At 33.8% G+C, this 16,780-nt stretch overlaps 1 protein-coding gene across 6 annotated transcripts in view; it reads left to right on the top strand.

The window, feature by feature from the left end:
* RBBP8 (RB binding protein 8, endonuclease) overlaps positions 1–16,780 on the top strand; it is an 81,184-nt gene that overhangs the window by 23,681 nt on the left and 40,723 nt on the right. For all 6 annotated transcript variants that reach the window (XM_082853228.1, XM_082853227.1, XM_082853229.1 and 3 more), the window contains 2 exons: positions 6,210–6,322; positions 12,474–12,540. In XM_082853228.1, coding sequence (XP_082709354.1) covers positions 6,210–6,322; positions 12,474–12,540 — 180 coding nt within the window. The remainder of the gene's footprint in view (positions 1–6,209; positions 6,323–12,473; positions 12,541–16,780) is intronic.

Below are 16,780 nucleotides of genomic sequence, written 5' to 3'. Positions count from 1 at the left end.
GACCTTCCCAGACTTCCTAGACTCGACTTAGTTGTGCTCTGTGGTTTCATAGTACCGTGTATTTCCACTTTAATGTTGTGAATCATACTTTATTGTAATTACTTTTTATTGTCTTTCTTTTTTTAGTACACTGTAAACTCTTTTAAAGAAGTGACATTATCTTGGCCACTGTTGTATTTTAGCACTTACAGTACTCACTGTAGGTGTTTAGTAAAACCCTTTTGAATGAAAATGAGTAAGTTTGAGGAAATCTTTTTAGGGTATAGCAAACAGTTGAGCATACTTGTTTATCTGGTAAGTTTTAACTGAAAACTGAAATCTTTTCTTTCTTCATCTCCGTGAACAGGCTGGAATATAACTCAGAATGCATGATACTTTCAGCCCTTACAAGTAGAATTACTCTTCTTTCCCGTTTACCTGCTTATAGCTACTGAAATTGCATTCTCCTGTGAAATTGAGGCTGTTTTTTCTTTCTCTGACAGCAGCAGTTGAAGATAGGCAAGAGGAAAACAGTAGAATCCTGCTGATGGAATAGGAGCTAGCCTGTTTTCTCACATTCATTTAAATTTAAGCTAGGATCAGTGAACAGTCAAGAGTTGACTCTTTTTCACAGGTATTATCAAGAGTGGCAGTTAACTGGAGAAAACTAGATGTAATAAACAAGTTAGGGAATATTGTTTCATTTTATAACTGTTTATACCAGTGGCATTTTTAAACTTGGAAACTAAGGGTTTCAAGAGGTTGTCTAACATGATATCTTATGACATTTTAATATATCAGAGTTGATTTCTTGGAAACAATAAGGTGTTTTCAGTGACAAAGTGGTAGGGTGACATTTGAATACTTAATTAGGATTGATTAATGCCATTTAACTCCTTCAGTGTTTTTCATTGACCTTTCAGTGTCAGTACTCTTTTTGGCCTCTCTAGCTTAGTAGTTCTGTGTATAAATTATTTACCACAATCAGGTCAACTATTTGAATGTTTATTGCATGAATCTCAAGCTATTAATTTGAATAGATCTTAAAAGAGAAATATAAAAGTGAAATGTGAAGTATTTTAAACCAATAGTTAAAATTGAGTTTCTTTTTATAACAGTTTAACAATGTCTTGGTTTTGGAATAGTTTAGAGAGAACTTTATTCTTATTTCCTTTGGAATTTTAAAGGCATAAATAGACTTTACTATTAGCTTTGGAAATGCTTGAAAGTCTGAAAACATTAAGTGTTACAGCAGAAAGATAAGAAGGTGTATGTCCTTAGTACCTCAGTTCTCAAAAAATTTTATGTAAAGTTTACTAGAATATATTTCTATTAAATTAAAATGCTATGACGCGGCTTCCCTGGTGGCACAGTGGTTGAGAGTCCGCCTGCCGATGCAGGGGACACGGGTTCGTGCCCCAGTCCAGGAGGATCCCACATGCTGTGGAGTGGCTGGGCCCGTGAGCCATGGTTGCTGAGCCTGCACGTCTGGAGCCTGTGCTCCGCAACGGGAGAGGCCACAACAGTGAGAGGCCCATGTACCGCAAAAAAAAAAAAAAAAGCTATGACAAAAAAGGAGTATAACGTACTATTTAGCTGATTTTACGTTTTTCCTTTTATAATTTTTATTCAAGTAATACATGTACATTATAAAGTTGTATAGTTATCATCAACCAATAGTTTCCTGTTCCACTCTTTCCCACCCATGCCTGTCCCAGGTTTTAGTTCTCCAAAGTTCTAAATGATGTATTTTCACTTCAACACTTGATTTATCAACTTAAGACAATAGTTGTTTACTTCTTGCTATGAAGAGGAATAATTTTTCCCTCCCTCGCCTATTTTTGAAGTTATTTTAGTGCTGTTTTCTTTTTGGACCTTAATACATACATTTATGCAGATATACATATTTACATAAAGATATTTTAGAGAGAGAGGTCTGAACAGTCTCCCTGAACTCACCTCTGTATCACAGGAGGATACTGATGCTTTCACCCTTACCTGCATCACTCTTCCTCTCTTGCTACCTTCTGCCTTGTGTTAGCTGAACCAATAAATATTGACAAAGTTGATAGTTGCTATGTTCTTTTCTGTTACCAGATTTCAGTCCCTTGTATTTTGTTTACAAGTTGATTGTAGAAGTTGGAAAATAATGAACAATGTTTATTTATTGACCCTTCACTGCTGAGCCAGGATTCATTTCCTTCTCTATAGATCCATTGTCATGACCCCTGTGCCACTCAAGGAGAGTGTTTCTAATGTCCAGGTCAAATAGATTCTTTTCTACTCTGTCCCAAATCAGTTGCTCAAGTCACCCTATAACTGTATTATGATAACGACGTACTTGTATAAGTTTGCTTTGTTTATTTTAGAATTTCTAACTACCTTTTTTCTTATTGAGATTAGAAATGTTTTCCTCATCGTGTCATTAATATTATTTAATGCCTGTTATTCATTTGATTATAATCTTTTTTGTTCTTTTTCTTGAAGACATACTTCTTGGGGTGAAAATCTTTCTGTACTAATTTGGACCATTTACTTTCTAGGTTGTCCTACAACAGCAATTCTGGAATTTCTCTCACTGGATCCCTACATTAATTCCATTACTTCTTTCAACTCATGTTAGTCAACAGATATTTATGGAGATCCTGTCTTGTGCCAGGCACTATTTTAGACCTTGAAGATATACTAGTATACATGGTTGGAAAAATGTGGGCCTGTTTTTCCTTTTTTTTTTTTTTTCCCCTTATAGCTCACCCACAAGTAACTGCTTAAAAATGCACAGGAAGTAAATTTTCAAAGAGTCTTGCATATCTGAGAAAATGTTTTTATTTTACTATTGCATTTAGATGGTATATTGACTGGATATAAAATTCTAGCTTGAAAATAGTTTTCCCTCAAAACTTTGAAGACATTTTCTCATTGTCTGTGAGCATCCAAAGCTGTCATTCTAATGTTCATTCCTTTATAGGTAATAGATTGTTTTCCCTTTCTGGAATGTAAGATCTTTTTATCCTAGTTCTGAATTTCATAATTGTGTGTGTGTGTGTGTGTGTGTTTCCTTCATTGTGCTGTCCAGTCATCCTGTTAACTTGAAGACTAGTATCTCTTAAGATACTATTTTTTTCTATTATTTCCTCTCTCCATTTTTATAGGTTCTTTCTTTCTGGAGCACTTCTTAGTCATAAACTGATCCTTTACAATCTTTTGTCTTGTTTTTGTTACTTGTTTTTTTCCATGTTCTGGAAGATTTCTTCTGTTTTACTCTCCAACCCTATTATTGAAGCTATTTTGGTAATCACATGTTTAGTATCCAAGAACTTTTTATTGTTTGTTGATCATTTATATGTACGTGTGTGTACGTGTACCCTTTTCTTGTTTTATGTCAACATCACTTCTCATTTTTCCAGGGATACTAGCTCTTTTATGTTACTGGTTTGTTTCATACACTATTGATCTTTGGTTGTCTGTATTTAGTAGTGTATGACTGCAATGAATTTTCTGCATTAGACTACATATAGTATATGTAGTCTGCTTTTAATTGTCTATCTGTTTTACCCCAGCCATTCCCAATTCTCCCTCCCCCAGGAGTTTTCCTATGAATAGGAAAGTCAACTGAGGACTCTGTATATGTTATGGAAGCTTTACTTTTCAATAAGAAAATGAGGAGCTATCCTTTGACCTGGGTAGGATTTTAGACTGGGGCACTCACTCAGCTATAGCCCTATTATTATAATTTCCCTTGTGATTTCTTCTTTAACTCATTGCTTATTTGGAAGTGCATTGTTTTTAAGATTCACATATTTGTGACTTTTTCTTTTTTGATTTTTAATTTAATTCCATTGTGGTGAGAGAACATACTTTGTCTGATTTCAGTGCTTTTAAACTTATTGAGACTTGTTTTGTGACCTAGAAAATAGTTTGTCCTAGAGAATGTTCCAAGTGTGCTTGAGGAGAATGTGTGTTCTGCAGCTGTTGGCTGGAGTGTTCTGTAGATGTCAGGTAGGTTTAGGTGGTAGTGTGTTCAAGTCTGCTATATCTCTGCTGATTTTCTGTCTGTCTTGTTCTATCCACTATTGAGAGTTGGAAGTCTATAACGGTTATTGACGAATTTATATATTTCTTTCTTCAATTCTGTCAGTTTTTGCTCTGCATATTTGGGGGCTTTTGTGTTAAATGTTAATTGTTATATCTCTAATAAATTGACCCTTTTGTTATAGAATTCACTGTCTCTAGTAACACTTTTACGTTAAAGTCTCTTTTGTTTGATACTAATTAATTAATAACCAGCTCTCTTTTGGTTTTTGTTTGCATGGCATTTCTTTTTCCATCCTTTTGCTTTCAGCCTGTTTGTATCTTCAGATCTAAAGTGTGTCTATTGTAGACAGCATATAGTTAGATCTTATTTTTTTTGTCCTGTCTGACAGTTTCTGCCTTTTGATTGGAGTGTTTAATCAATTCATGATTAATGTTATTGATGTGGTTGGATTTATGCTAGTCATTTGGCTTTCTGTATGTCTCAAGTCTTTTTTGTTCCTCTGTTCCTGTTTTTTTGTACCTGCCCCCACCTTGCTCTTTCTATAACTCCTATTATTGATATGATGGACCTTCTAGGATAATCTTCTAGTTTTTTATCTTTTCTCAATTTAATTTATTTAAATTGAAATAGCCACATGTGGATTGTGGCTACCGTTTTGGACAAGAGTTCTAGACTTCTCCCATTGTTAGCCTACGATTCAGCATTCTCAGGTCAGTTTCTATTTGTCCGCCAGCTCCTTGCTTTTTAATTCGTTTGTTTTTCTTTCCCATTCTCCCAGTTCTCATAGTCTTGTGTCTTTAAAAATATACACAGATCTTTACTGTAGTTTAGTGGGATTTGGGGAGGAAGCGACAGTAGATGCAGATGTTCACTTCGTCATCTTTACTTAGATCTTGATTGGCCTAATTCCTGTTCTGGAATGTACTCCAATTAAACCATGTTGCCCAATGCTTTATTCCTTCATTCTAGAAATTTTAGTCCTATTAATGCAACCTATGATCTATAATCTTTATTTTTTACATCCATATCAACACTGTTGATATGAGTTTTACTTTTATATAAAAATCTCTAGGTTCTTTTTGTTTGTTTTAGTTGTATAGTTTTCATGTTTTGTCGCCTTATTTTAAAATTCATGGCATGTACTACCATGCTATGACTTCCATAGACACTCACGTACTTAGTATCTTATTGACTTAGGTCATTGAGTTAAAATGATTATCTTAGATTTTATATTTTCTAAATTCCTAATGTGGGATATGTGTCATTTTTTTCAACCATATTTTTTCCTGGTTATATATATAATGAAATTAGAGAAATTTTGAAAAGTATAGCAAAACACTGAAAAGAAAATCTTCTGTATTACTGGTACCTACAAGATAACTGTATTAACATTTTGAAATACACCTTTCTCTCCATCACCCACCCCTCCTGTGTAATATATGTATTTCCCTTTTCCCTTCAGCACTCACAAATAATTAGTAAAAGCTATTTTGTAATCTTTTTTCTTTTTTTAAAAAATAGTAAACTGTGAATTTCTACTAACACTGGAGTCTTTTTTTAATGCTGAAAAGAGCATTACTTTTTTTTAAACTTTGTATTCTTTGACCTTTAGTATTCATTCACCTTAAACTTGGTTGTTGAACACTCATTATGTGTTATATGCTATGCTAAGCAGATGCAAGCTTGCTTAAGATAAAATTCTGTCCATTGGTACGAGACTGGGTTCATATTTTGGCTCTAATAAATTAAAACAAGGGAGCTTCAATAAATAAGTTCCCTTGAATAGAGTTTAAAATTGGCAGATTTTTACAGAATTGCAGTCTGTAGAAAATGATGTAGCATGATTTCAGCCTGTTTGGGAATATGTTAAAGGTATAATAACTAGTTAATTTTCTCTGTATTTTCCAAGTAAATTCTTTAGTTCTTCATAAAATGTAAAAATCTTGAAATTCAAATATGAATAAGTATCTTTTAATAGTTGAAAAAAATTTTTAAATTTCAGTTTTATTGAGGTATAATTGACAAATAAAATTATTTTTTTAAGTATTTATCATGGTGATTTGATAAATGTATATATTGTGAAAGGATTTCCACCATCTGGTTAATTAACATATCCATCACCTCACATATTTTTTTAGTTTTTGATGAGAACATTTAAGTTCTACTCTGAAAATGTTTTGTTTTTGTTTTGTAGATTAAGAGCAGGATTATGTGATCGCTGTGCAGTAACTGAAGAACATATGCGGAAGAAACAACAAGAGTTTGAAAATATTCGACAGCAGAATCTTAAACTTATCACAGAGCTTAGTGAGTTTCCTTTCTTCATTTATTAAGTATGTAAAGCACAGTATGCTATTGTTAAAACCTGTTATTAAATTGGTTACAATCAGATGGATTGTTTACATATGTTTTTCTTTATTTAGGCAAAAGTTCAAATGTTGTTTTTTCCCTTTTTGTAGATTTAATCTCATGCTTATTTTAGTAAGAAATAGGGTACAGAAAGGTTGTGTAGATACTGTCCTCGTTGGCCTTAAAGTGTCACCAGCTATAAGACAAGAAGCAAATTTTCTTTGGTTATATCCATATTTGCTTCTTTGGTTTTATTTCATATTAATTCAACTATTTATATTTAGTAAATGTAAACACAAAGCAGACAATTTAGTGTTCTACAAAGGTGTATTTTTTTTTATTTTCACAATTTTTTTGGACACACTATTACAAGTGTACCATTTTTAGTTTAGTCTACTTACCATTTTATGTAGGACTTCCTTACATTTATCTTCTTTTCCAAAGTAATTTGGTATTTTGACTTTTTTTTTCTATTAATTATATTGCTGTCCTCTGGTTACTCAAGCAAGAATATATGAATGTATGCTGATTGTTTAAAAAAAAGATAGAAGGAACATAGTTTTATTCTGCTCCCAGAGGTAACTACTATTAAGTATATAATAAATATCTTTACAGGTCCAGATTTATCTATCTTTATGTTTGTCTCTTTCCCTCATTTTACCCCCTCCTCTATCTTCTCTTTTAAATTTTTAATGGGATCATATCATACTTCTTGTTCTGACATATGTTATTTTATTTTAGACTATATATTAGAAGTCTTTACATGTTTATATGTTTGTTTATATATTTAGACCCATAGATTCTGTGGTGTGTATGAATGAATGCATGCATGAGTTTATTTAGGAATATAAGATTATCAATGAGTAGAAAACTATTACATTTCAATAGATATAGTTGAGATCCACAATTATATTACCATTAGTACTTGAAATAATCTGCAGTAACGTCTACATGTCTAATAGTCAGATTTCTAGCAACTTTAACTGTCTGAAAAATAGCCCAAAACTCAACAAGCAAAAACCCTAGGTATTGAGGAATAAGACAGCATTCTTTTTAATGGCTGCATTGTGTAGATGCCATTTATTTACCCATTCTCATATTGATGAACAAGTCAATTTTTTGTTTGAGTGTTTGAGAATTTGTTTCCCTACATTCTCTTCAGTTTTGTGCAAAAATGTATTAATTGACAATATCCAGTTCAGTGGGTAAAGACTGATATACCTTTTTAATATTAGCATTCTCTTTATTACTATTCAGGTCAATTATCTTTTTACTTGATCTTCAGTTTGCATTTCTTCTTGGATGAATGGTTTGAATATCCTTTGTCTAATTTTCAGATAGATAAAATACTTCATGAGTTCATGTTGAAAATTCAAATTCAAGACTATAGAGCTTTTGCTAACCTCTTCTAATAATATCTGTATCCCCTTTCTTCCACACTGAGAATCATGGTTCTCAAGGACACAGGGATGATAGATTTAAAATATCCCCTAACTACTCATTTTTTAATCTCATATTATAGCACAATAGTCTTAGAATAATACCACTAATAATACCCCCAATGTGATTACTGAAAAGTTCAGGAAAACTAATTTTACATTAAAATGAGCAACAGGAAAATCATTGAGGTCAAATCCCAAACAAAGTTATTTTATGAATAAAAATACTAAGGGCGGGCTTCCCTGGTGGCGCAGTGGTTGAGAGTCCGCCTGCCGATGCAGGGGACACAGGTTCGTGCCCCGGTGTGGGAGGATCCCACATGCTGCGGAGCGGCTGGGCCCGTGAGCCATGGCTGCTGAGCCTGCGCGTCCGGAGCCTGTGCTCCACAATGGGAGAGGCCACAACAGTGAGAGGCCCGCGTACTGCAAAAAAAAAAAAAAAAAAAAAAAAATACTAAGGGCTTCATGTTTATGAATTCTTGTTGTTTCTATATTGTTGCTACTTCCCCCCCCCCCGCCCCACCGGCCTGCCTCTCTTTTTTGTTCTTACTTTTTCCAGGTATTGCATTTTGAGGATATTTATCTTGTTATTTCATCTTTATTTTATCCTTTACTTTGTTTTTAAGCTCTTTATTTCTATTTTTTTGATCAACCTTGAAATTTTACCATGCTTTCCTAAAATATAAAGATACTCTCTTCTGAATAGTACAAGGACTTTAAAATACTTTCACTCTGATCATCTCCTCCATTTACATACTGTTTATGGCCTGTATTTTTTTTTCAGCACTGCAAGTTAGAAACTTTTTAAAAAATTACCTTATTCAGTTTTTAAAAGACTTGACTACATGTGCAGCAGTTTCTTTGCTTATTATTGCTTTTTACATCTCACTTTTCTTCTGGTATTATTACCCTTTCTGATCTTTCTTTTTTTTGGCCATGCCACACTGCACAGCATGCGGAGTCTTAGTTCCCCCAAGTAGGGATCAAGCCTGCGCCCCCTGCAGTGGAAGTGCAGAGTCATAACCACTGGACCACCAGGGAAGTCCTGAGATTCATTCTTGAAAAGTTCCTTTAGAGGATATTTGTTGGTTCTAAACCCTCAGTTTTTATCCTCAATGTTTTTATTTCACTGTTATTTTTATAAGGCTATTTTACAGGATAACAATTATTTTTCTCTGGCTACTATTAAGATTTTTTCCTTAGTTTTTGGTATTCTGTAGTTTTAGTGCAATTTCAAGTAGGTTTTTAAGAAAAAAGTCTGTTTAGTATACATTACAAAATCTATTTAATCACTTCTTAAATCATATCTGTAAAACTGTCGGCTACTAGCTCTTCAAATATTGTGTCTTCTCCATTCTCCTTATTTGGGGGTTATGATGAGACCTTGTCATTTGATCCTTTGGTCTCTTAACATCTCTTTCCTATTTTTCATCCCCTCATTTCACTCTGCTGCGTTCTGGGTAATTTCTTCAGCTTTCTTGTTTATTATACTAAGTTCTTCAGCTCTGTTAAACTGAGTTATTTTATTTCAGTAACCAAATTTTTCATTTTTAAAAATTCTGTTTGGTTCCTTTTCAAATCTGTGTAGTCTTTTTTTTAATGAAATTTCTTAAAAATATAGAAGAGTAAGGAGAATAGTAAGGAACCCTCATACACCTATCACATAGATTTAACAGTTGTTCATACTTTGCTGTATTTTCTTCATTTCTTTTTGAACTGAAATATTTTAATGCCAATTACATACATCAGGAGATTTTTCCCCTACATACTTGGATAATTTATACCTAACCACAATACCACTACCTTGCCTACCAAAGATTACCCATAATTTTCTCTAATATTGTTTAAGAGCTGGTCCATATTCATATTTCTACAGCTGTCCCTCTGTTTGCAACAGTTTTGTTCAAACCTGCCAATCACAGATCACACATTGCATTTGTCTTTTAATCTGGAATAAGCTCCCTTCCTATTTTTTTCTTTTATGACATTGACTTCTTGAAGAAGTAGGGCTGTTTTCCTAAAATTATGCCACCTTCTGGATTTTTCTCATCATTTTCTTTATCTTGTTTCTTTATTTTCTATAAAATAGAAATTGTATCTGAAGGCTTGATTAGGTCCAGATTAAACATTTTTGACAGCAGTATTTTATAGGTAAAATTGTCTACTTTATATTGTATCATATTAGGATATAGATATTGTCAGGTTATTCCACTCTCTGGGATTGGTGGCCACATTTCTCCATTATAGAGTTATATTTTCCCCCGAGTACCACCAAGTAGTCTAAATTGGGAGGATGAATGTGTGATACTTTGAAATCTTGCAAAAATACAATTCTCCCTCAATCTTTCTTTAATGGTTTTAATATCCATTTGTGATTCTGGCCTGAATCAATTATTTAATTACAGACTATAAAATGATAATATTCCATTTCTGTTATTCTTATTCTTTATCAGCTGGCATTCTTCTGTAAACAAGAATTCTCCCTCATCAGTTTGGGGCTATTGGTTACCGTGGGATGTCGTTCCTACTTGAAAGGCATGATACATCTTAATGTTTTCCCTTTAATTGCCAGTTTTCAGAGTAATATCTTGTATAATAGTTACCTAAATGGTGACAAATAAGGTTTTTTTTTTAACATCTTTATTGGAGTATAATTGCTTTACAATGGTGTGTTAGTTTCTGCTTTATAACAAAGTGAATCAGCTATACATATACATATATCCTCATATCTCCTCCCTCTTGCTTCTCCCTCCCACCCTCCCTGTCCCACCCCTCTAGGTGGTCACAAAGCACTGAGCTGATCTCCCTGTGCTATGCAGCTGCTTCCCACTAGCTATCTATTTTGTATTTGGTGGTGTATATAAGTCCATGCCACTCTCTCACTTCGTCCCAGCTTACCCTTCCCTCTCCCCATGTCCTCAAGTCCATTCTCTACATCTGCATATTTATTCCTGTCCTGCCCCTAGGTTCTTCAGAACCTTTTTTTTTTAGATTCCATATATATGTTAGCATGTGGTATTTATTTTTCTCTTTCTGACTTACTTCATTCTGTGTGACAGTCTCTAGGACAAATGAGGTTTTGTGTGTTGTATATGTTAAGTTTCATTTTGCTTTTGACATGAATGGAGCTTTCTCTTTTCTGAGCATAATAGACGTGTAATTTTATATATTCAGTGTGTGTCATTCAGTTATGTTCATTATTTTTATTGATGCTCAAATTTTCTCAGTCTTGTCTGTCTACTCATTTTTGGTAATCACTTTTATCATGTTAGTTTTGAGCCTTCCATCTTTTAAATCTTTAAACATTTCATTATCATATAATTCTGTTATCTGAAATACTTGGGAACCTATATATGAGTTATTTTCTACTGACTCTAGTGGTAAGTGAATTCAGATCACTTTGGCTCCATTCCAGGAGTTCAGGCTTAAACTGGAAATCTCAAGTTCAGTCCCTCCACCAGTCCTGATACCAGTATCCGCTTGCTTACACTGCTTGGGTTTTAGCTCACAATTTGTTTTGTTTTTGTTGTTGATTGTGGTGGTGGAATGGGAGGCTCTTGAATTTCTCTTCCTGTGTCCAGCTCAGTTGTCCTTTTGAATCCTTTCCTGATTTTTTCAACAGCTCAACCTAACCTTTTTCTCCTTGGAATTTCATTTTTTCTCCTTGGAATTTCATTTAGTGTTTTATCTGTACCTCTCTAATGCCCTTATCACTTTCAGTTGTAAAAAATATGTTTATATAATATCTTGTCTCTCATTAGACTACATTTTCCTCTAGGTCACTGTCATATCTTCAGGGTTTTGTTTTGTTTTGTTTTTTACCAGATCCTCCACAGGAGGTAGTTTAGTAACCCTCTTGTATTGATATATAGTCAACAAATTTTTATTTACTCAGTGTAAGAAAATATGTTTGGATTTGTAAACCACTAAATTATTAACAGATTTTTGGAGTATGATTAACTTTCTTTCTGAAAGGTTAATTGTACTTACTCTGACTTGATTTCTTTGATATATTTCTCCTCGTAAAACACATGCTTAACCAGTGACATAATATCAAGGTAGTTGATAATTTTGTGCTGGCAGCAGTAGAAATTATAGCCCAAAACTGAGTTTCTGCTTTATAAATAAGGATGGATAGGAAAATTTCGTCAAGGTAGATTCAAACAAGGAGATACTACTTCAATGGTATATTTAAGTTACTGATACCATAATTATTAATGAAACATAGAGTATGACTAAGGAGGAAAATTTACTTAAGTGTGCTTATGTTATAAAAATTACACTGATATTTAGTGTTATATTTTATGATCAGATTTATTTCAAGATAAGTGGTGTTTGAAATTAGTAGGACTGAGTAACCAGATGGAATGCTTTCTTGTGCTCAGTATGAATAATTAAACTATACTCCTCAGTACATGAGGTACTCTTTCTTTTTTGCCCACAAGCACTACATAGAATTATCAGTTAATCATTTACGTGGAACTTGCACAACATGAGATGTAATAATCACTACCTAGTAACAAATTAGTTTTGAACAGTAGCATTAACCCTAACATCATGACTTAGAATTTGAAATCCTAATTCTCCATGGTTGTTGCAACTGTTGAAAGAACCTGACATACATCTTATTATAGCTATAATTTGTGCTTTCTTTTCACATTATATTTAAGTGAATGAAAAGAATACTCTACAGGAAGAAAACAAAAAGCTTTCTGAACAGCTGCAGCAGAAAATTGAGTAAGTATTTTTTCTTAATTGTGGCAGAAAATTGAATATTTTCCCCTAGCTTCTCTTTCTTCATTTTACTTAGCTTTTTGCAAACTGTAAAGATATATTAATAGTTAAAGGTTTCATTTTTAAAAGTTATAAAGTATTCTGCAAATGAAAATATAAAGAAAATCACTATATTTTTGTTCTGGGAGTATATATGAAGGGTGTGTATGTATCTCTTAGCTTAGTGTGTGAATATATAAAAATCAAAACATTTTAATTTAAAGCACTTTAATTTTTATAACTTTATTATAAATAACAAATCATTCAAATAAATTATTTGAAGTACTTATATTTTAAATATTTGAGTTTTGTTACCACCTTTCTAGCCCTGTCCCAGAAACTTTATAAAAGCAATCTGAATAATTATTTCCTCTTATACACTTCTCAGGCCTGGAGAACTTCCTCCTTTCCCTCTCCCCCAATTTCTCATAATAAAAATAATAACTTTCATCTTATGTTCCAGTTACTCTTCTTTGTGTTTTATGTTTATTATTTCTAATCCTCACTGTGACTCTTCAAGGTAGTTTTATTAACTCTACTTTATAGATGAGGAATCCACATCTTAAAAAAGTCAAGTAACTTGCCATGGTCTCACAACTAGTAGATAATGAGACATCACTCAGAACCCCATCTTCTGACTTAAAAGCCTCTGTTCTTTCCATTATTTGACAGCGTCTCAAAAAAAGAATCTTTTTCTGGGTCTAGTCTGACTGATGCCAAGCAGAGTTATGGCCAGTTCTTAGTTCCCATTTATGTAAAGCTTATATAATATTTTTTAAAAGTTAGGATTCAGGATAATGTTAATGGTTTATAGGGTTTTAAAGACTCTGTTGTATCTGAGTGGACATCTACAAAAACTTTGCTAAACTATGTAGACGTAACATTATTTTGGCTTACAAGTACTTAACTCTCTTATGTATAAACACATATCGCAAGTGGAATTAACATCTTTATCATATCAGTATATTTTTAAGTAGTGGATGTCCAATAGGATTTTGATATTTCTCCCATGTTATCATGAATATTGGCCCAATATTCAGCCCACTGAATATTGGTAGTCAGAGAGAATTTTGAGAGGGGATAATAGATGAGGAAAGAAGGCTATCAGGCCAGACTGAGGTTATCAAACATTTGTGTATGAAAATGTCAACCCTTTCTCATTTTACTCATGCTGCATATTGAAGTGAAACTAGAAAACAAATTCACAGTCTTTTCTATATGATTCCAAAACAGAGTTTTTCTTTTTGAAAAGTTGCAACCTAATCTCACTTCAATTGACAAGATACTTTTTATTATAATCCTTATTTGTCCCACTTCCTGTGAGCATTCCTATGCTTCACTGTGATAATATCAGTGTGTTTGACTACAGGATGATACCTCAGGCTCCACTGGAGGTGTTTTGTAACAAGCTGTATATGCTCTGCATTACCCTTCTTTTTTTTTTTAATAGATCTTTATTGAAGTATAATTGCTTCACAATACTGTGTTAGTTTCTCTTGTACAGCAAAGTGAATCAGCCATGTGCATATATATATATCCCCATATCCCCTACCTCTTGAGCATCCCTCCCACCCTCCCTATCCCACCTCTCTAGGTCATCACAAAGCACCAAGCTTGTCTCCCTAGGCTATGCTGCTGCTTCCCACTAGCTATTCTACATTCGGTAGTGTATATATGTCAGTGCTACTCTCATATCGCCCCAGCTTCCCCCTCCCCTACTGTGTCCTCAAGTCCATTCTCTATGTCTACGTCTTTATTTCTGTCCTGCCACTAGGTTCATCAGTACCATTTTTTTTTTTAAGATACCATATATATGTGTTAGCATACGGTATTTTTTTTTCTCTTTCTGACTTAACTTCACTCTGTATGACAGACTGTAGGTCCATCCACCTCACTACAAATAACTCAATTTCGTTTCTTTTTATGGCTGAGTAATATTCCATTGTACATATGTACCACATCTTCTTTATCCATCCATCCCTCGATGGACATTTAGGTTGGTTCCATGTCCTGGTTATCGTAAATAGTGCTGCAGTGAACATTATGGTACATGTCTCTTTTTGAATTATGGTTTTCTCAGGGTATATGCCCAGTAGTGGGATTGCTGGGTCATATGGCAGTTCTATTTTTAGTTTTTTAAGGAACCTCCATACAGTTCTCCATGGTGGTTGTATCAGTTTACACTCCCACCAACAGTGCAGGAGGGTTCCTTTTTCACTACACCATTTCCAGCATTTATTGTTTGTAGACTTTTTGATAATGGCCATTCTGACTGGTGTGAGGTGATACCTCATTGTAGTTTTGATTTCTCTACTAATTAGTGATGTTGAGCATCTTTTCATGTGCCTCTTGGCCATCTGTATGTCTTCTTTGGTGAAATGTCTGTTTAGCTCTTCTGCCCATTTTTTAATTGAATTGTTTGGTTTTTTGATATTGAGCTCCATGAGCTGTTTATATATTTTGGAGGTTAATCCTTTGTCCATTGATTCGTTTGCAAATATTTTCTCCCATTCTGAGGGTTGTCTTTTCATCTTGTTTATAGTTTCCTTTGCTGTGCAAAAGCTTGTAAGTTTAATTAGGTCCCATTTGTTTATTTTTGTTTTTATTTCCATTGCTCTAGGAGGTGGGTCAAAAAAGATCTTGCTGTGGTTTATGTCAAAGAGTGTTTTTCCTATGTTTTCCTCTAAGAGTTTTATAGTGTCTGGTCTTACATTTAAGTCTTTAATCCATTTGGAGTTTATGTTTGTGTATGCTGTTAGGGAGTGTTCTAATTTCATTCTTCTACATGGAGCTCTCCAGTTTTCCCAGCACCAGTTATTGAAGAGGCTGTCTTTTCTCCATTATATATTCTTGCCTCCACTGTCATAAATTAGGTGACCATATGTGTTTGGGTTTATCTCTGGGCTTTCTATCCTGTACCATTAATCTATATTTCTGTGTTTGTGCCAGTACCATACTGTCTTGATTACTGTAGCTTTGTGGTATAGTTTGAAGTCGGGGAGCCTGATTCCTCCAGCTCCGTTTTTCTTTCTCAAGATTGCTTTGGCTGTTCAGGGTCTTTTGTGTTTCCATACAAATTGTAAAATTTTTTGTTCTAATTCTGTAAAGAATGCTATTGGTAGTTTGATAGGGATTGAATTGAATCTGTAGATTGCTTTGGGTAGTATAGACATTTTCACAGTATTGATTCTTCCAATCCAAGAGCATGGTATATTTCTCCATCTGTTTATGTCATCTTTGATTTGTTTCAGCAGTGTTTTATAGTTTTCTGAGTACATGCATTTCATCTCCTTAGGTAAGTTTATTCCTAGGTATTTTATTCTTTTTGTTGAGGTGGTAAATGGGATTATTTCCTTAATTTCTCTTTCTGATTTTTCGTTGTTAGTGTATAGCAATGCCAGAGATTTCTGTGCATTAATTTTGTATCCTGCTACTCCACCAAATTCATTGATTAGTTCTGGTAATTTTCTGGTGGCATCTTTAGGATTTTCTATGTATAGTATCGTGTCATCTGCAAACAATTACAGTTTTACTTCTTCTTATCCAATTTGTATGCCTTTTATATCTTTTTCTTCTCTGATTGCTGTGGCTAGGACTTCCAAAACTGTGTTGAGTAAGAGTGGCGAGAGTGGCCATCCTTGTCTTGTTCCTGATCTTAGTGGAAATGCTTTCAGTTTTTCACCATTGAGAATGTTTGCTGTGGGTTTGTCATATATGGCCTTTATTATGTTGAGGTAGGTTCCCTCTATGCCTATTTTCTGAGAGTTTTTATCATAAACGGGTATTGAATTTTGTCAAAAGCTTTTTCTGCATCTGTTGAGATGATCATATGGTTTTTATTCCTTAATTTGTTAACATGGTGTATCACACTGATTGATTTGCACATATTGAAGAATGCTTGCATCCCTGGGATAAATCCCACTTGATCATGGTGTATGATCCTTTTGTTGGATTCTGTTTGCTAGCATTTTGTCCAGGATTTTTGCATCTGTGTTCATCAGTGATACTGATCTATAATTTTCTTTTTTCGTGATATCTTTTTCTGGTTTTGATATCAGGGTGATAGTGGCTTCGTAGAATGAATTTGGGAGTGTTCCTCCCTCTGCAGTTTTTTGGAAGAGTTTGAGAAGGATGAGTGTTAGCTCTTCTCTAAATGTTTGATAGAATTCACCTGTGAAGCCATCTGGTCCTAGACTTTTGTTTT

The sequence above is a fragment of the Leucopleurus acutus genome, assembly GCF_964270905.1.
Source record: "Leucopleurus acutus genome assembly, chromosome: 13".
Taxonomy (NCBI): domain Eukaryota; kingdom Metazoa; phylum Chordata; class Mammalia; order Artiodactyla; family Delphinidae; genus Leucopleurus; species Leucopleurus acutus.
This window is presented reverse-complemented; position numbering and strand designations above follow the sequence as displayed.